Genomic DNA, 26,155 nt, shown 5'->3' on the forward strand with positions numbered 1-26,155 from the left:
GCTTTCTAGAGCTGCGCTGGTCTGGCTTCTGGTGGAGGGATGCTAGCATTGCAGATATAAAGGTGGGAATGTCAGCATTGATAGGTGTACGGAAGCCAGGGATTGGAGGGGGGATCAATCACCAGGGAGAGTGTGTGGGCGAGGAAAACAGGGACCCAGCCCCGGGACACCAGTGACATTTAGAAGTCAGACAGTGAATGAGCAAGCAAAGGAGTTTGAGAAGGAGTAGTGAGAGAGGTCAGGGGAACCAAAAAGAAAGTGGTTCAAGGGAGAGACGGTTACTTCTGCCCCGGGCTGTTGAGAGGTTGAGGAAGATGAGGGCAGAAAGGTGTCCCTTGGATCTGACGATGTGTGGACCACCGCTGACCTTGACAGGACCCGTCAGGGGTGGAAGTCAGCTTGGGCTGGGGTAAGCTGCGTAGGGCACACACACAGGTGTAGATTTTATTATTATCCTGTCACCCATGGAGATAAGTGAATGATACATTTCATATTTTTTTTAAATGTCAAGTAACGGGAGATGAGGAAGTGGAAACATGACCTCGTTCCTGGCCCCCAAACCACTGTAACTCATCATGACCTGTCTCATCCCCTTTATAAAGCTTCCCCTTTATAAAGCTTCCCCTTTATAAAGTCCTCCGTGGCTGCCTACTGCCCTCAGCATAAAACCTTGGACTTGGTTCAGTGTTACCAAGCTCAGCCTCGGGCCCCTTCCCCAACACCCCCTACTCACAGCTCCTAGGATGGGGAGCTCTCTCCCTGTCTCGGGGCAGCCCTGATCCTCCCTGGGCAGCATGCACACGGAATGTTTAGGCTGACGCTGGCTCTCTGCTGTCTCCCTGGGCAGGGGGCAGAGTTTGCCATTGGGAATCACGTCTCCTGAGGCTGCCTTAACCAGGCTGAGGGGCCCAGAACCTCCAGTTCTGACCTGCCCCTAGGAGAGGGGCACAAGTGTGCTCTTCTCAGGAAGTGCTGTCACTGGGGCCAGGTGGGGCAGGCGCCCTTGCAGCCACTAGGAAGGCAACAGAAGGAAGGCTTCTGTCCCCAGCAGAAGCAACTGTGCTGCTGGTGGCTTCCTGGTTCCCCCCACCGCCATCAAAGAGCAGCGAGTGTTTATTTACCACCAATATCACCCCATTTCTGTCAGGGTGGGCCAGCAGGCAGAGAGGGGATGCATTTAGCCATTTCCTGCCTGGAGCTGTGCAAAGGTTGAGCCCATGCCTCCCTTGTAAGGCAGATCCACCATCCTGGGCTGGGAGCCTGCCCGCCTTTCCAGGTCTGGTCTTCTCCATAGTTTTCCCCACAGGGAACCTGTGGGTCTGTGGGCCTGGAATGGAAGGACTGTGTCTGGGCAGGTAGGGAGGAAAAGGGAATCGCTGACCAGCTCAACTTTGCTGCCGACTCTTTCGCTCAGGCTCCTGGTAACCAGCCCCAGGACCAGCAGGACGGCAAGGCCCCTGTATCAGTGTTCCCTCATTCAGGATGAGCTCCATTGCCAGCCAGTAGGTAAGTCAGCCCCTGCTCCCGGGAATGCTCCCAGGACCTCCTTTCTAGGAATCCCACTCATCCAGCCCAACCATTTCAGTCTCTCCACCCTAGCCTCCACCACCAGCCACAGCAAGCCTTCCATCTGGTGCCCAATCCCATCCCCACCCAACCCTAACCCCCAGCCCACCTTTCCGGACCCAATCCTAACAACAAAAATGAAACCTAAAATGGATGGAGTGCTTACAGAGTCACCTGACGCTCTGCTAAGTGGTTCGCGGACTTTTAATCCTTAAAACCACACTATTTTACAGAAGGGAAAGCTACAGTTCAGAGAAGTCCTTTGGTTTCCACTATGACTAAGGTCACGCATCTGAGCAGCACCACAGATGCAAACCCAACTCCACCCAATTCCAAAACCCAACCTACCGCAACTCACCACGCCTCAATGGAACCCATCCCCCGCCCCGCGCCCCTGCAATCTAACTGTGGCCATCCTAGCGCCTAGCATGGGGTCTGCCATATATTAGGTGCTCAATAATGCTGTTTGAATGAACAAAGGAATGGACCTAATTCGCTCGTTGACCAAACTCCTCCCATCCTGCCCAGCCCAACTGAAGGCCCACTTTGCTGACGACCGTTGGGCCGTGTCAGGTGGAGTGCTGGTCTCTGTGGGAGGCACTGTGTTGAACAGCCTCCATCTCTGCATCAGAAGGGCACACGGTCCGGCAGGGTGACTGAGTGATCCTGGGACTCAGAAATGCAAGTGTCCTGAGGCCCACAGTGGGGCGGGAGGGGAAGGAGCTGCACTTCTGCCCCTGGGGATGTGGGGCAGTAAGATTCCCCAGAGACAGGACTTGGAGAGGGGAGAGTTCATTGGATTCTAGGGCCAGTCCCCCAGCCTCTTGCCATTCCTCCCTGGTGCTGCACACACCTGCCAGCTGCCCAGCAGCCCAGGGGCCCCTGGACGACCAGCACCAGGTCTCAATGTTTCTGGATCCCTATCACCATCTGTCGCAGGCTGGGCACAGAGCAGACGTCACGGGGCATATGTTGAATGAGACACCGAATGAGCCTGGGAGAGAGGCCTGTCCTTGAAGGCCCCCCGCATCTAGCTTCTAGAGGTTGCTCTGAGTGGCCAGCTCTTCCTCATGGGGCTTTGACCAAGATGGCCCTGTGCCCTCTGACCTTGGCTCCTGGGTTGCCTCCCAGCATTCCTCCCTCCTTACCTGGGCCTCACTGTTTCAGAGAATGTCCCCATCCCAAAGGGGAGGTACCGTGGAGTGACTGTTGTCCGGAACCACCATGGTGTTTTGGTGAGTATGCGTGGCGAGGGAGGGTGGAGGGCCTTGGGGAGCTGGTGCTACCCCTGTGGTTGACCGTGGTGGATACCAGTCCTGACTGGCGTGTTATTCTCAGGGCTGAGCCCAGCTGTATCCCCGGCAGCCCCAGGGCTGACAGCGGCTCTGAGCTGGGTACTCCGTGTGACCCAGCACACTGACCCTGGCAGCGACTCCTACCCCTGGTGAGGGGTGAGCACGCTGTTCCCGCGTCCCCTGCCTGGTTGAGCCACTGGATTCTGACGTGGGGGTGTGGGTGTGGCTGTGACGAGGGGGCCTGGGCTGGGGGTGAGCCGGGCTTTCCCCTCCTCTCTCCCCCTCCTCTAGATCTGCATTCAAGTGACGACCCGGTGGCCGCAGAGCCTCAGCTCAGAGCTCACAGGCAACTGCATCCTGCTGGCCCCTGACCTCCGTCCCCGTGCCCAGGTCTACTTCTCCGACCTTGGTAAGGACTGGACCCTCGTTGGACAGCTCTGAAGGGATATCCTGGGGTCTGCAAGAAGAGGCGCCAGCCCGTGGTGGATGCAGAGGCACACAGAGGCCCGGAGAGGGCAAGGCAGGCTTAGGCCCCATGTGAAGGAACCAGGGCAGAGCTAAGAGCGGGCTTACCTGGAGGTGAACGAGGAGGCCATCTGACTCGGAGCTCTTCCACGTGTACTTTTTAAAGAAAAATTACTGGACCCTGATGCCCCTGTGGATGCTGGAGACTGCTCCAGGAACAAAAAAGGCAGCACGGAGAACACAGCCAGGCTGCGCCGGGAATTGAAGGTGGAGGAGAAGGAGACAGAGGACGAGGACGAGGAGGCAGCTGGTGAGAAGAGGCAAATCTGGTCGCTCCCAGGGCTGTCAGAGCTGACTCCCTAGGCTGGAGACCTCCAGGGCTGAGGCGTGCCTAGGTCCAAGAGATGGAGAGCAGTGGCTGGATTCTACAGGCCGGGCCAGTCCCAGCCCTGTCTCTCTCCATCTTACAGCTGGGAAAACTGAGGCCCAGAGAGTGGGGGTGCTGGGAGTGACTCACGCAGCAAGTCAGAGCCTGAGCAGGTTCTGGCTCTCTCTCTGCCTCTGAGACAAGGCTTCACTCTTGGGAGTGGCACCGATGCCCTCCCTGAACTGAGCCCTCAGGGCTTGAACTGGGTGGGTGCCCTTCAGGGCAGGACGAGTTGCCCTCACTCCTGCCCCAGATGCCAGGCCCACTCCTGACCTGTTCCCTGTCTTGGCCCAGGCACCGAGATCGCCATCATCCTGGATGGCTCAGGAAGCATCGATCCCCCAGACTTCCAGAGAGCTAAAGACTTCATCTCCAACATGATGAAGAACATCTATGAGAAGTGCTTTGAGGTGGGTTTCCCTAAGGGCTGGACTCACACAGCTTGTGTGTTATCTACCGCTGGGAACAAACCACCTCAAAACATCCACCAGCGATCTGCTCTCCTTCTATGGGTCAGCTGTTCGGTCTGGGCTCAGCTGGGTGGTTCTTTTGCTGGTCTTGCCTAGAGTTATTCCTGCAGCTGCAGACATCTGGTTGTTTGACTAGACCCTAAGATGCCCTTGCTTGTCTGGACCGCGTGTCTCCAGCAGCCCAGCCCAACCCTTCCATGGCAAGCACTTTCCAAACCTCTGATTATATCACATTTGCTGATGTCCCATTGGCCAAAGCAAGTCACCTGGCCTATCCCGGAGTCAGTGTGGAAGAGGGGGACTACACAGGGACATGGATTCAAGGAGAAGTCTGTGATTCACTGGGAGCCATTACTATCATACCTTCCTCCACCCCCACTGGCTTAGAGATTTCCCTCTGCCTGAGTATTTCCTCCTGCCCAGAAACTAGGAGGAATGAGTGGATTCTTCCACTGCTTCCAGGCGGAGCCATCTAAGGGGCAGGGGTGGCCTTGGGCAACTTTGCCAAACTCCTTCCCTCTCGGCCCCTCCCCTGCAGTGCAACTTTGCCCTGGTGCAGTATGGGGAAGTCATCCAGACAGAGCTTGACCTTCAGGACAGCCAAGACGTTACAGCGTCCCTCGCCAGAGTCCAGAACATCACTCAAGTGGGGAGTGTCACCAAGACTGCCTCTGCCATGCAGCATGTCCTGTGAGTGTGAGGGCAACAGAATTACCTGTCCACCTGCTGAGTGCCAGTCCACGGCCCCGCCCAGAGGCTCTGAGGCGTCCTACCTGGGGAAGGGGGCTGGACAGACTGCGTAGAGGAGAGGGTCAGGGCTCAGGCTCTTCCTTGGCTGAAAGGGGACGCTGTGAGGTCTTCCCACCCAGCCTTGGCTGATAGATGACACCCCAAGACAGTCCTCCAAAAATTCTTCCAAAGACTCCTCCTGCGAGCAGCAGTAGGGCACGGTGCTTATCAGAGCGGCTTAGTGGGCAGGCTCCCTGGGTTCAATCCCAGCTACAGTTTGTACTGGTGAGACCTTGGGCGAGTTGCCTAACCACTCTATGCTTCAATTTTCTCACTTTTTTTTTTTTTTTTTTTTTTGCGGTACGCGGGCCTCTCACTGCTGTGGCCTCTCCCGTTGCGGAGCACAGGCTCCGGACGCGCAGGCTGAGCGGCCATGGCTCACGGGCCCAGCCGCTCCGCGGTACGTGGGATCCTCCCGGACCGGGGCACGAACCCGTGTCCCCTTGCATCGGCAGGCGGACTCTCAACCACTGCGCCACCAGGGAAGCCTCCATTTTCTCACTTTTAAAATGAGAATAATAGGGAATTCCCTGGTAGTCCAGTGGTTAGGACTTGGCGCTTTCACTGCTGAGGCCAGGGTTCAGTCCCTGGTTGGGGAACTAAGATCCTGCAAGCCGCAAGGCATGGCCAGTAATAATGATTAATAATAATAATAATAATAGTGCTTGCCTTAAAATATGTACGGTGCATACCAGAGTGCCTGGCATCTAAGTTCTATGTAAATCTTAGCCACTGTTTTTAATATCATTATTATTCCCACACATACACACGAGGAATAGACTCCAGTGCTGTCCAGCACCTTTCTTTTTCTTTTTTTTAAAATAAATTTATTTATTTACTTATTTTTGGCTGCATTGGGTCTTCGTTGCTGTGCACTGGCTTTCTCTAGTTGTCCAGCACCTTTCTATTGGGAGCAGGTGAGGGGTAAGAACACCTGTGTTGCAGCCTCACCTCCACCCGCGCAGCTGTGTACCCAGGGACGTCACCACCCCTCTTTGGGCCTTTGTTCTCCCAGGAGGGCTCCTTAATCCTCTTCAATTCTAAAACAGGTCAGTGAATAAAATCTCCCCAGGGCTCAGTCATCCCTTTGGCAAAGTTCTTTCCCTTTACTCTCCCCGATTTAGAGACAACATCTTCACACCAAGCCATGGCTCCAGAGAAAAGGCATCCAAGGTCATGGTGGTGCTCACTGATGGGGACATATTCGGGGACCCCCTCAACCTCACAACTGTCATCGACTCCACAAAGATGCAAGGTGTTGAGCGCTTTGCCATTGGGGTAAGAACTAGGTGCTGGGGGTACCTCGTGACCCTGTGCAGCCTGGGGTGGGGAGAAGCCAGGGCTCCTAGAAGGGCTTCAGTAAGCAGCTTACCCAAACCCTGCTGCACTCACAAACACTCACCAACTTCTCTTCTTTCAGCCCCTGTGTCCCATGCACCCCGCACTCCCCACCCCACTCAGGGTCTTCCCCGCAGACGGCTCATTTCCCAGTGGTGGTCACAGCTCACTCGCCCAGCAGTGATGGGGAGAGCAGTGGACACCCTGGGAGCCCACAGGAGGGATGTCAGGGAAGGTTCCAGGAGGAGCGGGTGCTGAGCTGAGTCTCGGAGGACAAAGAGGAGTAGCTGACGTGGGGCACAGGGGAGGCGGGAAGGGCTCTGCAGGCAGAGGGAATAGCGTGGGCAGGGGTGAGGAACTGGTGTGTTCAGGAAAACACACGTGAAGTGTGTGGGAGAACAGGGAGCAGGGAAAGAAGGAGGCCTGGAGAGCCCTCGCGGTGCTGGCCCACTGACCCAGGGCCTCTGTGCAGGTGGGAGATGCATTTAATAAAACTAGGGCGTACAACGAGCTGAAGCTGATCGCCTCGGACCCCGATGAGGACCATGCCTTCAAGGTGACCAACTACGCAGCGCTGGATGGGCTGCTGAGCAAACTGCAGCAGAGCATCATTAGCGTGGAAGGTGAGGCTCCAGGTCCCCGGCCACCCCTGTGTGGCAGCCCCCTCGACATTCAGCAGGAGGCCCGAGGCCCGTGCTCCAGCCCTACTCCTGTCCTCCCTCCATGTGGCACTCTGGCAACTCCTGTCACCTCTCTGAGCCTCAGCTGTTCCATCTCTAAAAAGGCAACAATATCCCCAGCCTTCCTCACTTCCCCCAAATTCCATGAAACTCTGATGAGAAGCTCTTTCTGGTGCTGGAGGAAGAAGGGTGACTGGGGCATGATTCCTGCTCCCAGGAGCTCCCAGGTGAGGAAACTGAGGCCCAGGAAGAGGGAGGGGATGGCCCTCTTCCCAGCTGTGCTGCCAGTAGCTGCTAAAGCAGGACCCGGATCTCTACTCCAACCTGATGCTCGTCCCATCCTACCAGAACCTCCTTCCCTCTGGGAAGAGGCCAAGCCGGACCCTTCCCTGACTTGGTTTCTCCCTTCACCGTGGCCCACAGCAGTCTCACTGGGCTTCTTGGCTTCCAGGCACGGTCGGAGATGCCCTCCACTATCAGCTGGCACAGGTCGGGTTCAGCGCCCAGATCCTGGACGAGGTACGTGGCCGACTCAGCACCAGGCAGGCTCTCCACAGAGGAGGGGCCCCGGCGACTCCCAGGGACTCAGGGTCCCCTGGCTCTCGGTGCCCTGTGGTGCGGCCTCTGAAGGAGCCAATTTAAGATTTTTGTTTTCATAGAGATTTTTTGATGTGAACCATTTTTAAAGTCTTTATCGAATTTGTTACAATATTGCTTCTGTTTTATATATTTTGGTTTTTTGGCCCCGAGGCATGTGGGATCTTAGCTCCCCAACCCGGGATCAAACCTGCGTGCCCTGCATTGGAAGGCAAAGTCTTAACCACTGGACCACCAGGGAAGTCCCATGAAAGAGCCATTTTAGGACAAAGGGAAACACTTCTGTGTGCTCGCCCTAACCTGGACCTTTGAGGTCGAGGAGAGAGTGGCCCTGTTTATAACAGGAGGTCATTTCGTCCTGTGCTCAAGGATTAAGCAGCTTCCTTAACACAGACTGGTAACACCCAGCCCTGGGTGGGCTTGCCTACCAAGCCGGGTACTTCTCCCCACCAGAGGCCCTGTTCCCCACAGACGGGCAGTGAGGACACCGTCCTTGCATGTGGTGGAAGCACGGTTAGCACATCACTCGACACAGGTGGGCCTTGGGTGCCAGACTCAGGCTGTGCAGACTTGGAGGACATGAGCCCCATTTTGCTCAGTCGTACTTTTTTTAAAAAAATTTATTTTAATTTATTTATTTTTGGCTGTGTCGGCTCTTCGTTGCTGCACGTGGGCTTTCTCTAGTTGCAGCGAGTGGGGGATTCTCTTGTGGAGCATGGGCTCTAGGCACGCAGGCTTCAGTAATTGTGGCATGAGGGCTCACTAGTTGTGGCTCATAGGCTCTAGAGCACAGGCTCAGTAGTTGTGGCGCACTGGCTTAGTTGCTCTGCGGGATGTGGGATCTTCCCGGACCAGGGCTTGAACCTGTGTCCCCTGCGTTGGCAAGTGGATTCTTAACCACTGTGCCACCAGGGAAGTCCCTCAGTCATACTTTTTTAAATGCTCAACATCTGGGCCCCGGGTTGGATTTCTGCCCCAGGGGTTGCTGGTACTGGAGGGACAGCTGCCCTGACAGGGTCATGGGGTACAAGGCAGGAACCCAGTGTCTGCCTCTCGCCTTCCTCCTACGTCTCTGGCCGGGTGCACCGAATGCCCCTCATCCCCCCTGCAAGGTTTGCTGTGCTGGCAGGTAGACCCGACGCCACCCTGGCTGGCCCTGGGTCCCTCCCGCTCAGATGGCCGCCAACCCTTGTCCCCTGCAGGGGCAGGTGCTGCTCGGTGCTGTAGGGGCCTTCGACTGGTCGGGGGGCACGCTGTTCTACAACATGAGCAGCCGCAAGGGCCGCTTCCTGAACCAGACGGCGGTGGATGCCAAGGCTGTGCAGTACAGCTACCTGGGTGAGGGCGGGGCCTGGAGGCTACCTGGGTGTGGGCGGGGCCTGTACAGGGGCACAGGCTGCAGTGCACTTCCTAGCTGGGGAGGGCCCAGGTCGGTCACATGGACTGAGGGAAGGGCCCCACTTAGGGAGCCTGAGGCTGAGAATTAGGCCTGCTTGGTACCAAAGCGCCAGGTCCTGGCAGCTGCCTAGGGAGGTAGGGCCTCTCCATTAGTAATGGCGGTGCGTGACCCTTCACCCCTCCTCAGTCTTCATGCACTGCGTTTGTGATGAACGTGTGTGGAGTGTATTTTGAGTGAAGCTGTGTGTATGATCGTGTGTGTCTGTCCCATCTGTATAGTGGGACACACGTGTGTGAGCAGCCGCATGGGTAAGTAGAGCCACCGCTGACGATTTTAAAAGGATGAGGAAGATAGTCTCTCCATGTTTGCCTCCCTGCCCAAGCTACTTCAAAGTCCTGGCTGGGAAGGGGGGCGGGGCACAGGAGTGGCCCGGTGGGAGATCCTGATCACAGTTCCACATCCCCCCCCCCCAGGTTACTCGGTGGCGGTGCTGCACAAGGCCTGTGGCCTCTCCTATGTGGCAGGGGCTCCACAGCACAAGCAGCAAGGGGCTGTGTTTGAGCTCCGGAAGGAGAGCAAAGAGACCAACTTTGTACCAGTGCTGGAGGGCAAGCAGGTACTGCTGGAGAAGGACCCCCGCCCCCGTTATTACAGATAGGGATCTGGAGGTCCCAGAGGGAAAGGGGTGGGCTCCAGGGCACACGGTGGGTTGGGGACCCAGCCTGGGCAGAACTCAGGTCTCAGAACTCAGCCTCTGCCCCGGCTCTGCGTGTCTGAGCGCCAGCTGGTTTCCCCCGTCGTGGGGGATCAGCTGTTCACCCAGTCCCCTGTGTTATTCTGCTGAACACATTGATCTGGTCTGACCCGAAGCTGGTGGCCCAGGAAGGGCAGGAGCAGAGGCCTAGCGTTGCTGAGGGCTCTGGTGGTGGCGGCTGCCGCCCCGGCACTCCCTGTGAGCTGCGTTCCCTCTGGCCTGTAGATGGGGTCCTATTTTGGCTCTGAGCTGTGCCCTGTGGACGTCGACATGGATGGGACCACAGACTTGTTGCTGGTGGCCGCCCCGTTTTACCACGTGCAAGGCGAGGAGGGCAGAGTCTACATGTACCGTGTGAATGAGCAGGTGGGACAGTCGCCGTCTTCGCAAGCTGGCCGAGGCTGTGGCTGCTCGGCCTGGGGCCGAGGTGACAGAGGCTGGGAGCGCCCCGGCCCCGCCTTGCACCAGAGGGCGGAGATGGGGAGCTCAGGTGGATGGCAGCCTGGTGGGGCAACTGCTTCCCTCCGTCCCCTCCCCCACTTTCTTACTTTCCCCACCCCATCATCTCATGTTGAGGATGATGACATCGCAAATGGCTGCACGGTTGACAAGGCACATCCTGTCTGTGATCTCACTTGTTTCTCACAGTAACTATGGGAGGTAGCTGTTACTCCCATTTTACAGATGAGAAAACTGAGGCTCAGTGATGTGGAGACTTGCTTCAGTTTACAGAGCAAGTGTGTGGTGGAGCCAAGGCGAGAAGCCAGGCCTCCTGATCGCCAGCCCAGTACCCCAATCATGGGAGCAGAGGGTTGCAGCTCTTGGTCCTGGACTGCAAGGCAGGAGGACTCCAGCTTCACCACTCACTCACTGTGCAGACTTGGGAAGGTCTCTTGCCTCTTCTGAGCCACAGGCTCCCTCCCTGCTGGAGAATCAGAATCAACAAGTCCTTGAGCGTGCTCCCTGGGGTGGCAGTGGGGTGGGCACCCCGCATCCCTGTCTTGAGGGCTGAGCTGCCTCTCTGCCTTTCAGGATGGTTCCTTCTCCTTGGTACGCACGCTGAGTGGCCCCCCCAGGTTAACTTATGCGCGATTTGGCTTTGCCATGGCGACAGTGGGGGATATCAGTCAGGATGAGCTCACAGATGTGGCCATCGGGGCCCCCCTGGAAGACTTTGGGGCAGATGATGGTGTAGGCTTCGGCAGCGTGTACATCTACAATGGACGCTCTACCAACCAGCTGGTTGACCTCGCTACCAACCAGCCACAGGTGATCCGCAGGGCTCGCTCTTGCCTCTACTCTGGGACGCTGACCTTCCCCAGATATGATGGCCTGAGACCCAAGCCAGCTCCAGTCCTAAGTGCCAGGCAGGTCCCAGAGGGTTGAAGGACAGAAGTCACTTGGAGGTTCTCACCTCAGACCCTTCCAGTGGGGCTAGAGGTTGTGGCAACATCCATGTACTTTCCTGACCTGTGACTCCCTCCTTCTTTGGCATTCCTGACCATGGACCTGCCTCAGATCCTCTTTCCTCTCTCTGTCCCTTCTCTGGCTCCTGTCTCCCACCCCACCCCTCCCCCGACCCCAGGCCTAGCTCTCACCCCCCAGGAATCCATTGCCAGCTTCCACGCTACATCTTTTATGGGCACTTTGACTCACATCCAGCTGCAGTTTCTCTCCAAGCTTCAGTCCTGTGTGTCCAGCTGCTCCTGAGCCCCTCACCTGGATGGCCTCCAGCATCTCACTCTCAGGATGCCCAACTGAAAGCATCCTCTTCCCCCTAGACCTGCCGCTCCTCTGAGCCCCACCCCTCCACGGCTCACAGCAGAAACCCGGGCTAATCCCGGACCTCAGCTCAACGTGTCAGCCTCTGCCTCCTAAAGATCCTGCTGTCTCCCAAATCCAGCCCCTCCTCTCCATCCCCACCACCCCTGCCCTGGCTCCTTCCTCTTCCCCATCTTCCACCCTGTGCTTCAGTGGTGTTTCTGAAATGTAGTTCAGAGCCACCCTCGCCTCAGCCCCACATGAGGACTGCTTGTGCCCAGTACTCCCTGTGCCCCCTGCACTGACCCCTGACTGTTTCCTGGGACGACCCTACTCTTCCCCACCCCCTGCTGCCCTTACTCTCCCTGTCAAGCCCCACCCCCCTTCAAGCCTCCCTGGGAGAACCTTGACGTTTTCTTCCCAGTTCCTCAGCTGATGGCTCCCTGGGATGGGGACAAAGGCTAATCTGCTGATTGAATTAAACCAAAAGGAAACCCCTTTCCCTCCCTGACACCTTGTGTTTCTCGATCCACAGAGGATCAGAGCCTCAGTGGTGGCCCCAGGACTGCAGTACTTCGGCACGTCGGTGGCAGGTGGCTTAGATTTCAGTGGCGACGGCCTTGCTGACATCGCTGTGGGCGCTCTGGGCCGGGCGGCTGTGCTCCGGTAGGGGTCTGCTCTGGCAGCTTCACCCAGTTGTCCTGCCCTAAGTGACCTCGTGAAGACACCAGGCACTGAGGGCAGGGAGTAAGCGCATGGTTAAGGGCGCCGGCTCTGCCCAGCTGGGTTTGAACCTCAACTTGCACTTAACGGTGTGCCCTTGGACAGAATTTCTAAGTCCCAATTTTCTTATCTATAAATGGGAATAACTGCACCTACCTCAGAGAGTTATGAGGACTGAGAGGATCTATGCAAAGTATTTAGCACGGTGCTCAGTGGTGGCTGCTATTATTACTATTAATTTCAGAGCTTCTGTGCTCCATCCCTAAGTGAGTGATCTAGTCCCATGGCTATAAATAATCTGGAGGGGCACCCATCTGCCCTGTGCTCTCCGCGAAGCTCCAGGCTCGGCTGTTTATTCAACACAGGCATCGCAAAGTTACCATGTCTAAAAATGGACTCACCAAAAAAAAAAAAGTCAAAACCAACCAAACAAAAACAAAACAGAAAAGGGGACTTCTCTGGCGGTCCAGTGGTTAGGACTCGGTGCTTTCACTGCAGAGGGCGTGGGTTCAGTCCCTGGTCAGGGAACTAAGATCCCGCAAACCCCATGGGGCAGCCAAAAAAAAAAAAAAAAAAGGACTCATTCCCACCCGCCCTTCCTTCTCCCCACCTGCCCCTCCCTGGGCTTCCCATCTCAGCAGAGGGTGCCGTTTGTTCAGGATAAAAACCCGAGAGTCATCCTTGATTCCTCTTCTTCCTTTCCCTGCCATCCCACCGACAAGTTTTGGTTGGCTCTACCTCCAAAGTACTTCCTAGTAGTTCATGACATTGTCACCTCTCGCCTGGACCACTGCCATGGCATCCTTCCCTGCTTTCACTCCCTGTGCTCCGTTCTCCACACAGCAGCCAGAGAGACCCTTTCATTCTGCTGCTCAAAACCCCTCAGTGGTTCCCACTTAGAGTAAAATCGAAATTCCTTACCATGGCCTGGCCCTGCAGACCCCTCCCTCCCCGCCACTAGTTACTATTCTCTATCTCACTAATTGTGCCCCAGTTATGCTGACTTTTGTGTTCCTCAAACAAAGCAGACTCATTCCTACCACAGGCCCTTTGTATCAGCTGTGCTTTCTGCCTGTAATGCAGTTCCCCTAGATCTTCACAGAGCGGGCTCTTTCTTGGTAACAGAGCTCAACTTAAATGTCTCCTCATTTGTGAGGCCATCCCTGACCACCAGCTAAGTAGCCCCCAGTCTCTATTACCTTATCCTATTTTATTTATTTAGTTAGTTAGTTATTTTTTGGCCACACTGTGCGGCATGCAGGATCTCAGTTCCCTGAGCAGGGATCGAACCCGGGCCCCCTGCAATGGAAGCACAGAGTCTTAACCACTGGACTGACAGGAAAGTCCCAATCCTATTTTATTTTTATCATAGCATTTCCTGTACGTAGGATTTTCCTGTTTCTTCTTGTTTATCTGCTTGTTGTCTGTTTTCCCACTAGAGCAGGGCTTATCTCTTTCCCTGTAGTATCCTGAAGACTCAGAATAGCACTTGGCATAAGCGAGGTGTTCAATGTATATTCACTGAATGAAGGAAGAGCCCAGGCACCGATCCAGAAGTCCTGTGGTCCCTTCTCATGGTCCTCTTTGCTGTCTTGTTTAGCTCAAGACCTGTGGTTCGTCTGAAGCTGTCCATGACCTTCACCCCCAAGGCACTGCCCATTGGCTTCTACAATAGCGTGAATGTGAATTTGTGTTTTGAAATCAGCTATGTGTCCGCAGCTGCTGAGTCAGGTAACAGGCAGCCTAGCTGACCCGTCCAGTGCTGTGGTCAGTCCCTGTTGGCTTCAGTGGGGGGCAGGAAAAGAGGGCTGGGTGGGGGTGGGGTGTCATGAAATCCTTCTGTTAGGCTTTAGCTCCTTTGACCTTAGGTTCAATTTAATGGGAACCGCCCCAGAAAAGGGTGATCTGCTGTCACGTCCACACTCTGAAGGGGTCTCTCTGACCCTGTTGGGAAAAGGGGCACTGGATCCCTTCCTTGGGTTGAAGGGTTGAGTTTCTGAAAGGAGACTCAGAAGAAGGCCGGCACTTGTGCATCTCCACCTACCGTGCCCACACCTGTGTGTGCACAGGGCTCCCGAGAAGTACCTGTCCTCTCTCTCCCTGATTTACATCTTCTCCCCTTCCCTGCTCACCATGTCTCCCTGGCCCAGGGGGATTGGATAACCTGCCAGAGGCCTGGCCTCCCTTCCCATCCGCTTAGTTGGCACTGGTTGGGAGAACTTCCAGAAGGCATGGCTTTCACAGCCCAGGTGCTCACCGCCAACCCAGGAGATCCCCGCCAGAACAATCCCCCAGCAACCGTCCCCAGGGCTTAAGCTCTCGGTAACAATCCTGGGGATGTCTTCCTGCAGGTCAGCATGTGCTCTCCCAGGTGGGCTGGCTTTCCTGCAAGAGCCCACGATCAAATCTGTTAAGTAGGAAAGGGCAGGCCTATCGGTTCCAGCTGTATAGGCTGAAAGGTTCAGGCCACAGAGCCCGCATGGCAGCTGCTGGGTGGCTGTGTGCACTGGGAGGGCGTCTTTCACTCTCTGGGCCCTGGTTTCTTTTCTCCACAGTGAGGGAGCTGGCCCAGGTAGTCTACAAGGTGCTTCCAGCTCTGCTGTCCTCAGGTTTTACTCTGTGGTTTCTCTCTCTATTCCTTGACTTTTTGCTCCTCCTCATTTCCCCCTCAATCCCAGCCTCCTCCCTAAGCGCTTCTTCCCCTAGGGAAGCCTGACTCAGCCCCTGGGATGTGCTGCTCCGGGTTTGGGGCTGGTGCACTGAGGGACCCTAGCTGGGTGCCGGAAGACATGAGAAAAGTACCTTTGAAATGAAGAAGCAGCTTGGGGAAGCGCCTACGTGGGGGCACCACTCAGGAGGGACTCATGGGAGGGCCCTCTGTCTGGGGCTTGCCCATCCCAGTCTCATCAGGAAGACCTGGTCTTCATTCCCAGGCCTCAAAGAGACCTCTCTGAACTTCACTTTGGACGTGGATGTGGTGAAGCAGAGGAAAAGGCTGCAGTGTTCAGATGAGAGGCTGTGTCAGAGCTCCCTTAGGGAGTGGGGCACGGGCCCCCGTCTCTGTGAGCCCTTCCTGCTGGTTCCCACAGAGGGAGAGGTAAGTGGAGGAGTTTCCAAAAAAGTCTAGAGGGGTCTGTATTGTTGAGAAAAGAACTGAGGTGCATGCAATGAAGCACATGTACCCATACACACAAATGAGGCAACTGAAATAATCATAATAGATTAAGAACCAGATGATGGGGGAATTCCCTGGCGGACCAGTGGTTAGTACTCTGTGCTCTCACTGCTGAGGGCCCGGATTCAATCCCTGGTCAGGGAACTAAGATCCCACAAGCAGCACGATGCGGGCAAAAAAAAAAAAAAAAAAAAAAAAGAACCACGTGATGGCATGGGAGGTGGGAGTTATGGTACCATAAATCCAAATTAAAGAAACCTACCGAGGGACTTCCCTGGTGGTCCAGTGGTTAAGACTCCTCACTTCCACTGCAGGGGGCGTGGGTTCGATCCCTGGTTGGGAACTAAGATCCCGCATGCTGTGCAGAGTGGCCAGAAAGAAAAGAAACCTACCGAAATTGAACACTAAGTAGATCTCTGAGCTTCCTAGAAACTGGACAAAGAGGGAAATTCTCTAATTGCTGACATTTTTCTTCGTAATAAATTGGGAATAACAGGGCTCCTTCCCTCACCTGATAATAAAAGTGGGGCAGAGGGCCCTTGCATGGGTCAACATCAGAAAACCTGAACGAGAGAAAGTAGAAATAGAAAGACAAAAGTTGTGATATACAAAAGTTTACTCCTGACAAATGTGCCTAGAGACATGAAAGATGTATTGTCAGGACCCAGAGTCAGGACCCAGAGCCTGACAGGACCCAGAGTTGTGGACCTAAAAGGATCATTTATTCCAATAAACTCGTAAATTATTCTTCTGACTACACATCTGTTCCCATGTCTGTTGATTGTTAAATGGATTAAGAACGAGTTTCTAGCAAATCTATGGCTTCCTTAAATACAAGCATAACTACCTTTTCCACCTGGGAATCGTGCTCACCTACTCTCAGGTGTTCAAAGCTCCCACCTGGCAAAAAGGCTCAATAAACAAAGAGAATGGCAAACAGCATCCCAGCCCATCTCCTGGTCTTCAGCTTTTATTTCTCTAGCGTATCCTCCGTGTTGCTTGGAGAAAGATCTTTGTAAACACAGACGTGGCCGTGACTCTTCCCTTTCGTGGCTCCCCTTTGTACTCTGAATAAAACCCAGGCCAGCTTTTAACTCCTAACGGCCAGAATCCCGTTGTGATTGGGGCAGGAACCATAAGGAGTTACGGTGCCCGAGGCCATGGCAGATCAAGGGAGGTTTTCCCAGTGCTCTTGGCAGCCGGGCCTATTTGGAAGAGGCTTCGGAATCCTGGCTTACCACTTTCATTGTTTATTTCTTACTGTGACTGCATCAAAGTTAAAAGTAGTCTCCTTGTCATCTTCTCCCCCACATCCAACTCCAACCCTGCCTTCCTTGGTGACTCTGCAGCTCTGTCAGGAGGACTGCTTCTCCAACATCAGTGTCAAGGTCAGCTACCAACTCCAGACCCCCGAGGGCCGGAGGGACCATCCCCAGCCTATCCTGGACTTCTATGCTGAGCCCTCTGCCATCTTCCAGGTGACTCAGCTCGGACCAGACTCTCCTGGGAGCCATCCCCCTAAAAGTACCTGCTCCCCTGTCTTCAAAGAATGTTAAAGTTGGGAGGGTCTTCAGACAGCATTTAGGCCCCTCACTGTACAAACAAGGATATAGAGTTCCTGAGATGGTGTTAATTTGCCCAGGACCTCACTGGTGGGTAATACACGTCTCCAAACCACCCCCAAGGCTCGTTCTTTCATGTTCACAAAAGTGCCTGCTACATATTTAATGAAGCATGTGAATACATTGCCCACCTTGGCAAGAGTCTCTGATAACGGAGTGGTGAGGGGTGGGGACTGCACTGGAGCCCACCTGCCCCGCGCTGCAGAGAGGATGCCCTTTGGCATACCTGCCTGCCCAGGTCCTGCCCAGGCCTTCAGGCTGAATGGCCCACCAGACCTATACCCTAGCAGATGGATAGTGTCACAAAAAACTTTTCTCATAACTACAGGAAATCAGAGAGGGAAAAAAAACAGTAAAGTTTCTTGATTCTATGATATCTAAGGAGATTTTGTTCCCACTCAGGCCCTGGCCCCCTGGGGTATTCTGTCAGTATTCATTTAGACAGTCTTATGGGGTACAGAAAAATCAGCAGGATCAAAGAAGTGATAACATGAGCATTGAAAAGTAATAATTACAGTTAGCTGGAATGCATTGAGCCTCCAAAAGTAAAAGTAAAAGTAAGCCAAAAGTAGTTCTTGCTGGTACAGAAAAGCTTCAGGTAGCAGAAGTATATTTCTAGTAATCATAGGACACTCACAACTGTCCAATATTTGTACAAGAATGCTCTATATTAATTCAGTTATATAAGCCTTTAGCTCCAGTTTTGGTTAACACCCAATGCATCAATCACGAAAGGTAAATAGAAATAAGAGAACAACGTCATCAGGGTGACTGTTCCTATCGCTCGTCTGCCCAGGAAGAGGGAGGATCAGGTTCCCGATGAGCAAAGATTCTCATTTTAATTTTTTAGGCAAATTTATTCTAAATTTATAATAGTATATTAATTTTCTAAATTTTTTAAATTTGGCATTGACACTTAGATGGTTCAGAAAAGACTGGGAGAACTAATAATAAAGTTTTGTCAACAAAGCAGATTATCACTAATTATATATATTCTGTTTTAAGAAAACTTTAGTTTGAAATATTTTGCTTACTAAAAAGTTAGAATTGTCCAAAGAATTCCCATCCTTTATCCAGATTCCCCAAATGTTAACATTTTAACCTTTTATCACATTTGCTTTATTCTCTGTCTCTCTCTCTATATATACAAAATCTCATGTATATCTTACACATATACATATGTAGTCTCAGAAATTTATATTTCTGAACCACTCGAGAGTTAATTACAGATATGATGCGTCTTTACTCCCGATACTTCAATATGTATTTCCTAAAAAACAAGGACACTCTCTTACATAACCACAGTACAATGATCCAAACCAGGAAATTTACAATGATGAAATACTATAATCTACAAACTTTATTCAAATACCACCAGTTGTCCTATTAATGTCCTTTTTAGCAAAAGAAAAAAAATTTTTTCTGGACCAGGATAGTTCATTACTTTTGTTTAGTCTCCTTTAATCTCGAATAATTTCTCAATCTTTCTTTGTCTTTAATGACCTTACATTCTTGAAGGGTACAGGCCAGTTATACTGTAGAATGTTCCTCAACCTGTCTTTGTCTGATGTTTCCTCATGGTTAGATTCAGGTTATGCATTTTGGGCAGGAATATCCCAGAAATGAGGTCTCACCCCTCTAAGTGCATCGTATCCGAGGCACATCATGTTAATTTGTCCCATTCCTGGTGCTATTTCCCTTTGTAATTAATAAGTATCTTATGGGGAGATGCTCTGAGACTATGCATATATCCTGTTTAACATCCATTCAGGATTCTTACCTTAATCAACTATTAGTTTGATGGTTTGGCAAAGAGGTTTTAAAGAAATTATCCCACTGATAAAATGGATGAGGAGAAATGATTTGGTGTTAGGTTAGGCACATAGATGTTTCCAGAGAATGAGTTCTAGCTGGGAGCTTAGGGTGTTATAATCGTGCTGAAAGAGAGCAGGCTGCTTGGCTGTATTAAAAACAAAACTAAAAAAACCTGCCCCCAATTGTTGACCCAGTCAGATAGAGCTCCAAGCTCTGACTCCTGTGAACTGCATCTCCCTTCTCTGGGAAGCAGAAGGTTTTCTTTCAAGCTCTGGGCTCCCATTCTAGCTCCAGGTCATGGAAACAGTCCTTGCTGCTGTTCAATAAAGCTGCTGCGATGGTCACTGGCTGCTGGGAAGATAAATGCAGAGGTTCCCCAGTTAGAGAGCTGGCTGTGGTTCCTTCAGAATAAAAAATAGACCAGCTCCTGTAGACAACTTGATTTTTCAACCTGAGCTGGAGCTTTTCAACCTTGACTGGGCCTTTTGGACCCAGTGCGACTTTCCGAATTTGTTTGGTGTAGGCAAGATTGCAAGGTGGAATATTTAACCTACAGAGAAGACTAGCCATGGGGGTAGAGGACCTCACGGGACTGGACCTTGACAATATTTGGTTATTTACCCCCTTTTGTCCCCTGCTGTTGCTGCTCTACTTAAGAGGACTAAGGAAGCTTTTCTTCACCTGGGTTTTCCTCCCCCAAATGTTCAAAATAGTGAGTTGTGAGTGTTGCTGCTTAATTAGCATAATGTGAAAGCGACAGGCATTCCCACCGTTTCACGAAGGTCACCCCATTTTTGACCTTGGCCAGTGGCCTGATGCATGGTACCTGTGTTGTAGGACCAAGCACATCCCCATCCCTGACAAGCCAAGGAATGTCACAGTCACAGCTGTCACGGCCTTGTGGACACAACCCCAGCCTGTCAGCCTTCACCTGCACTTCTCAGAGTCAGCAGGAGGGACAGGAATGTGCTAAGGAGATCATGAAGCAAGGCGGGGATGGCGGGGTCCCTGGGCTGATCCTGCCCCTCTCTGTCTGGTTACAGCTGCCCTACGAGAAGGCCTGCAAGAATAAGCTGTTCTGTGTCGCTGAGCTGCAGTTGGCCACCACCCTCTCTCAGTGAGTTGAATCCAGTCGTCACGGTTTCTGCAGTTAACTTCCTCCTGAAGGCTTACCTGGGCAAACCCCTCACCAGGATGGACCGCTCACTTCCTCCCCCTTCCCCTCATGGCCCACAAAGGGCTTCTGCACTTATTATCTCTTGCTTCCCCACCCACCCAGTGAGGGAGGCAAGACAGAAATTTGTATTCCTATTTTATAGATTAGGCAACAGACTCAGTAGTTGAGGGCCTGTGTGGGGTCGCATGATCATTGGGTGGACTTACACCCAGGTCTCTGGACATCCCGGACAATGCTATTTTCGTTAACTCAGGGTCTCTCACTCCTAGGACCACTTCAGTTAGAGGTAACCTCTTCCCTGGCTCACCTCTTAACCAAATTCCTTAATTCATTGCATATTTACGGAGCATCTCCTCTGTGCCCAGCACTCTAGGTGCTAGAGGTACATCAGTAAACAACACACAAAAATCCCGGCCCTCCTGTTGCTTTTAGGGGGAGAAGGTAATAAGTCAACTTTGTGTTGATGAGATGTATCAATACTATGAAGAGAAAGAAGGCAGGGAAGGGGGGATGGAATGCCGGGGGGAGGTGGGGTGGCAGTTTTAAATAGAGTGGTCAGGAGAATGTTCATGGAGAAGGTGACATTTGGGTGCATGCAAAAGGAGGTGGAGGAATGAACTCTGCGGGTGTCTGAAGGAAGAACACCTGTAAATGCCCTGGAGATGGGAGGAAGAGCCAGGACACCAGCATGGTTGCAGTAGATGAGGGAGGGAGAGGTCACGTGAGGGGAGGAAAGGTCATACGTGGCTGCATCTCCATGAGGACTTTTACCGCGAGCTGAGAAGTCAGAGGAATGACACGACCATGCACTTTAACAGGATCATTCTTGCTGCTGCGTTGAGAGTAGACTGTAGGAGCAAAGGTGGAGGCGGGGCAATAGTAGGGAGCTACTGTAGTAACTCGGGTGAGAAGTGATGTGACTTAGGCCAGGGTGGTAGCAATGAAGGTGGTTATATTTTGAAGTTAGAGCCCACAGGATTGGATGACAGATTGGATGTGCGGAGTGAGAGAAAGACAGGAGTCTAAGAAGTCTTTCAACGCTTCAGCCTGAGCATCTAGAACTGTGCTGTCCAATACAATAGGCTCTGGTCACACTTGGTTATTTAAATTGAAATTAATTAAAATTAAATTTTAGTTCCTTAGTTGCACTGGGCCCATTTCATGTGCTCAGGATCCGCATATGGCTAGTGGTATTAAACAGCACAGCATAGGTCATTTTCACTACTGCCAGAGTTCTGTTGGACCGCACTGCATTCTAGAATGATGGTGATGTCAAGAACTGAATTAGGGAAGCTTTTGGAAGAATTGTTTTGGAAGGCAGGGTGGGGAGGAAGAGATCATGAGTTTGGTTTTGGACATGTGGTGGTTTTAAAATGCCTTCCCTGACTCCTAGTGCTGTGTGTGTAACATGGCACTGATGGCCAGCTGGCCGGAGTTGGCATCTCTGGGGAAGAGCACTGTTCTCTGAGTCCTGGTAAGCCTTCTCATAGACATTTGCAGGACTTGTATTTCAGATGTGGATGGCTTAGCGCTGCCCCTCTCAGTCACTAAGGATCCAATTCAAGGCTTTTGAGTGCTTTGGAAGCCAGCCTAACAAGGAGACGCAGTTGTTTCTCACAGGGAATTAATTACAGCGGAGAAAGCCCTCCCAGCCACGTCCTTGTGAAGTAGACAGTGAAACAGCTGGCCCTACATCACCCCCTAGTGTTCACAGCCAGCAGTCTCTTCTTTTTTCAAAAGTATTGAACCTAATCCTTAGCAACCAAATGTCTCAATGGCTTTGACCTTTTTTGTGGACATGGATCTCCTAAAGAATCTAAGGGAGACTACAGAGCTTTCTCCCTAGAAGATCACACTTGCATCCACTGGTGTTTGCATTTGGGGCCCTCTGAAACTGCCCCAGCCCTCAGGTTGAGAACCCCTGGTAAATATTCCAGTGACTCTCAGATCTCTCTCCTGGGCTCTAGAACAGGATACCTTACTGACATTTCAACATCTCTGCCTTCCTGTCCTCTGGGCACCTCTCATCATGCCCTGGACTGAACCCATCTGATCAACTTCTGCCCTCTGGTCTTCCCCCTGTGTTCTCTCCCTCATGACTAGCCCCACTCGGTCATCCAAGCTGGAAATTCAGGAGGCATCCTCGACTCCTCTCTCGTTTTTGTGCTGCTTGCAAGCACGGCCTTATCACCTCTGGTTTCTACCCCCTGCCCATCCCCACTACTACTGTCTGATTTCAGGCCTGTATCATCTCCCAGATGGATCCCCACACAAGCTCTGCCTCTGCCCCCTCTAGCCCTCCAATCTATCCTTTTCTCAGCTGTGATAAAAACAGAAACAACACAACAAGACACAGGTCACATTACTCTCGAGAGCTGCACATTCCATCTTTGAACCTTTCAGAGGGTTAGAAAGTTTTCTTTGTTGTTAATATGTTTCCCTGTAGGTCTCAATTACTGAGGGGCCCCATGGTGCCTCAGCGGATGGAAAGAAGCACTTACATGTCCCCAAGCCTTCTCCAGGCTGAATAGATTCATGTTTTAACCCACAGCCTTTAAATTGGAAGGGCCGGGATGATTTTGTGGGTGGGAAGGCTGAGGCCAAGACAGGGGCAGGGGCAGCATCTGTCCCCCGTGTGCTATTTCTGCCATGTCGAGCAGGGTGTCTGGCACAGAGAAAGTCTTCTGTAAATGTACGTGAGATGGATGAATTTGTCTCACGAAGTACGTTGCCTGGGGTCACAGTGCATTGGTGGTAGAAAGAGGGTTTAGGTCTAATTCTCCCAACTCCCTTTTGAGGCTGCTGGACTTCAGGCAAGTCAGTTAGCCTCCCTTGGCTTCTGATCCCTTCTCTATAGAACAGATAGCAACCGTACTATTCATAGGGTTATTACGAGGATTAACTGAGCGTGTGAAGCATTTAACACAGTCCTTGACACATGGTAAACATTACGTGAATGGTCATGTCACACAGCAGCTGAGGTATGGCAGTCCAGATGTTTGCTTACATTGAGGGGAAGAAAATCTAGGCTAAATGTATCCTTTAAGCAATTTATCTAAGGAGTTAGTTTAAAAGGTGCTGTTGTATTGCACTGAGGTTTGTACAGATTGAATAAACTGGTAACATTTATCTATTTGCCTACCCTGTGCAGGCAGGAATTGGTGGTGGGTCTCACAAAGGAGCTGAGCATGAACATTAGCCTAACTAACTCTGGGGAAGATTCCTACATGACAAGCATGGCTTTGAATTACCCCAGAAACTTGCAGTTTAAGAGGATACAAAAGGTAACTATGACAGCGTTTGGGAACCACACTGCTCGTGGCTCTCCCTTCTGGCATACTTGCTTTGTTACGGCAACCTCCTAACTCTGCCTCCGGCCTCACCCTGGTCCATCCAGTAAATGATTATTAACTAGATGGATCCCCCCCCCTCTAATCCAACTATATGCCATGGATCCAATCACGTCATTCTCTGCTTTAAAAATCTTCAATGGTGCTATTTTGCTGCCTAATCACTCCTTTTGCTTGCAGCCTTTTTTTCTTAAATAATTTTTTTTTTTTTTTTTTTTGCGGTACACGGGCCTCTCACTGTTGTGGCCTCTCCCGTTGCGGAGCACAGGCTCCGGACGCGCAGGCTCAGTGGCCATGGCTCACGGGCCCAGCCGCTCCGCGGCATGTGGGATCTTCCCGGACTGGGGCACGAACCCGCGTCCCCTGCATCGGCAGGCGGACCCTCAACCACTGTGCCACCAGGGAAGCCCCTAAATAAATTTATTTATTTTATTTATTCATTTTTGGCTGCATTGGGTCTTTGTCGCTGCACGCGGGCTTCCTCTAGTTGCGGTGAGTGGGGGCTACTCTTCATGCAGTATGTGGTCTTCTCATTGAGGTGGCTTCTCTTGTTGTGGAGCGTGGGCTCTAGGTGTGCAGGCTTCAGTTGTTGTGGCACGCGGGCTCAGTAGTTGTGGCTCACGTGCTCTAGAGCGCAGGCTCAGTAGTTACGGCGCACGGGATTAGTTGCTCTGTGGCATGTGGGATCTTCCTGGATCAGGGCTCGAATCCGTGTCCCCTGCACTGATTGGCAGGCGGATTCTTAACCACTGTGCCACCAGGGAAGTCCCCTTGCAGCCTTTCTTAACTAGAGTTCTGAGAGAGAAATAATCTCAAAGTAGCTTGGACTGGAAAGTAAGAGTCTGCTTGGCCTTTCATCAGCCTGGGAGCACAGACTCAAAGCCAGCTGCAAGATACTAGGAAACAGTATTTCTCCCAAGAACACCCTGCAGCTGTAAAATATTGTAACACTGAGCAATTTTGTTCCCTAAAATCATAGGCAGTCAGAAACTTTGCTGTTTGAAGTTTTATCTGTAATTATGAAACCATCTTACTCTTGCCTGGAGAGTCCAAGCCACTTTGACAAAGAAGCACTCTCATTTTCCGTCTGAGGCTTGGAGCTTCAGATAAAATGTTTCTGGACGTAACTTTTCACATTCACCTTAATAGTTTCCAAGGACATGGGTCCCTGAGTCCACTTTGCAGTCCAGCCCTGATGCTGAGTGGCCTTTTACACGCAGCCCTGCTTTGTTTTGGGCCTATCAAAACACTGCTTTGTCTACGTTTCCCCTGAACTCCACCTTTCCCCAGAATCCTTTAATAACTGTCTTTTCCTTTGTTTGGTGAGATACACCACAGTGCAGTTTTCCTCATTGTCATGAGTCAACAAACCTGGCTTTGTCATACTACGACTGTGTCCCTAGTGGTCTGAGGCTATCTGGGCTAAGACAGCATGCATTACATGAGAAGAATGCCATGATCTCCTAAGCATCTAGAATGGAACTAGATGCAGCATCCTTGGGAGAATTAAGAAAATAGTAGTTACGCAAGTCACTTTCTGTATTCAGTGGTCTGGATGAGGAACCGTGGCTGAAAAAGGCTGCATGGCAGTGCGCGGGCTCATGCTGGCCTTCCAGCCTGGCTCAGTACACGAAATCTGCATTGGTCCAAGGCCCAGTTCAGACGTCTCCTTCCCCATGAAGACTTTGAATCCTCCTGGTTGGACCTCATCTTTCTCTACTGCTTTTCTCTGTACTGCTCTCACAGAACCACTCCTCAGGCCTTGTATTTAAATTCCTCAACCATCTAGCATTGAGCCCTTACTGCCCAGCTTGTGAGGGAGACAAGGACAGAGTCTGATTTATTTGTGTCCCTTGCTCCTGGCAGGGCGTCTGGCATGTTGAATTGGTGTGAGGAAACTGCTCCTTTTTTTGCCGTTTAAAATCAATGTCAAAAACAAAACAAAACAAAAACAACGTCTTTTATGTTAACAGCCTCCTTCTCCAGACATTCAGTGCGATGACCCTAAGCCAACTGCTTCTGTCCTGGTCATGAACTGCAAGATCGGTCACCCCGTACTCAAGAGGTCATCTGTGAGTCTGTTTTGATTGGCTGACTCGTCTCACTACCCTGGGATTGGTGTCTTCTACTTCCCAGTCTCATTAGAATCTCAGTTGCAGTCTCCACACTTCTCTTAGAGTGCTCAGAGCGGCCAAGCGTGCTCTGAAAGTGGGGAGTGGTGGGGGTGAGGGATACAGCCACAGATAAATGGTTGACACACCCCAGTACAGCAGAGTGAAGCTGGGTGCAGTATGGAAGGAGCATCAGAGCCAAAGTTATGAGTCCCTGATCTGCCACTGATGATCTCTGTACTGTGGGAAATCTCTGAAGCAGCTTCCTCAACTGTAAAAGGGAGTAATCCTGTCTGCCCCACTTACTCCATCTTGACACTGTGAGGCTTAACGTGGAATAACGGACCTTGAAGCATGCTGTGCTACAAAAACATGAGGAGTATGAATTATGTTTCCCAGGTCTGTTTAGTTAGTAGGAAGCAGTTTGAGTTGTGAGTGGTATAAAGGGGAATCAAGTGACCTTTTTTGTTTGTTTAAACAGGCAAACTTTTCATTAGTTTGGCAGCTGGAGGAGAGTGCCTTTCCAAACAGGACAGCCGACATCGCTGTGACAGTCACCAAGTAAGTAATGCCTGTGTTAGAGCAGGCCCAGCCTGTAGCCCTGCAAGAAGCCTCCCTCCCATGTGCGTGCATAATAGCTC

At 52.0% G+C, this 26,155-nt stretch overlaps 2 protein-coding genes across 2 annotated transcripts in view; one reads left to right on the plus strand and one right to left on the minus strand.

Moving 5' to 3' along the window:
* ITGAE (integrin subunit alpha E) overlaps positions 1-26,155 on the plus strand; it is a 71,587-nt gene that overhangs the window by 29,753 nt on the left and 15,679 nt on the right. The window contains exons 3-23 of the mRNA XM_060133668.1: positions 1,415-1,506; positions 2,734-2,801; positions 3,153-3,270; positions 3,493-3,636; positions 4,048-4,163; positions 4,762-4,913; positions 6,137-6,290; positions 6,823-6,973; positions 7,482-7,549; positions 8,830-8,965; positions 9,500-9,642; positions 10,006-10,146; positions 10,813-11,049; positions 12,077-12,207; positions 13,865-13,995; positions 15,198-15,361; positions 16,789-16,917; positions 19,920-19,993; positions 23,205-23,337; positions 25,377-25,475; positions 25,996-26,075. Of these exons, the coding sequence (XP_059989651.1) occupies positions 1,415-1,506; positions 2,734-2,801; positions 3,153-3,270; positions 3,493-3,636; positions 4,048-4,163; positions 4,762-4,913; positions 6,137-6,290; positions 6,823-6,973; positions 7,482-7,549; positions 8,830-8,965; positions 9,500-9,642; positions 10,006-10,146; positions 10,813-11,049; positions 12,077-12,207; positions 13,865-13,995; positions 15,198-15,361; positions 16,789-16,917; positions 19,920-19,993; positions 23,205-23,337; positions 25,377-25,475; positions 25,996-26,075 (2,661 nt within the window). The remainder of the gene's footprint in view (positions 1-1,414; positions 1,507-2,733; positions 2,802-3,152; positions 3,271-3,492; positions 3,637-4,047; positions 4,164-4,761; positions 4,914-6,136; positions 6,291-6,822; positions 6,974-7,481; positions 7,550-8,829; positions 8,966-9,499; positions 9,643-10,005; positions 10,147-10,812; positions 11,050-12,076; positions 12,208-13,864; positions 13,996-15,197; positions 15,362-16,788; positions 16,918-19,919; positions 19,994-23,204; positions 23,338-25,376; positions 25,476-25,995; positions 26,076-26,155) is intronic.
* HASPIN (histone H3 associated protein kinase) overlaps positions 1-26,155 on the minus strand; it is a 63,817-nt gene that overhangs the window by 7,778 nt on the left and 29,884 nt on the right. The gene's annotated exons all lie outside the window — the stretch shown is intronic.

This window comes from Lagenorhynchus albirostris, chromosome 20 (genome assembly GCF_949774975.1).
Source record: "Lagenorhynchus albirostris chromosome 20, mLagAlb1.1, whole genome shotgun sequence".
Taxonomy (NCBI): Eukaryota; Metazoa; Chordata; class Mammalia; order Artiodactyla; family Delphinidae; genus Lagenorhynchus; species Lagenorhynchus albirostris.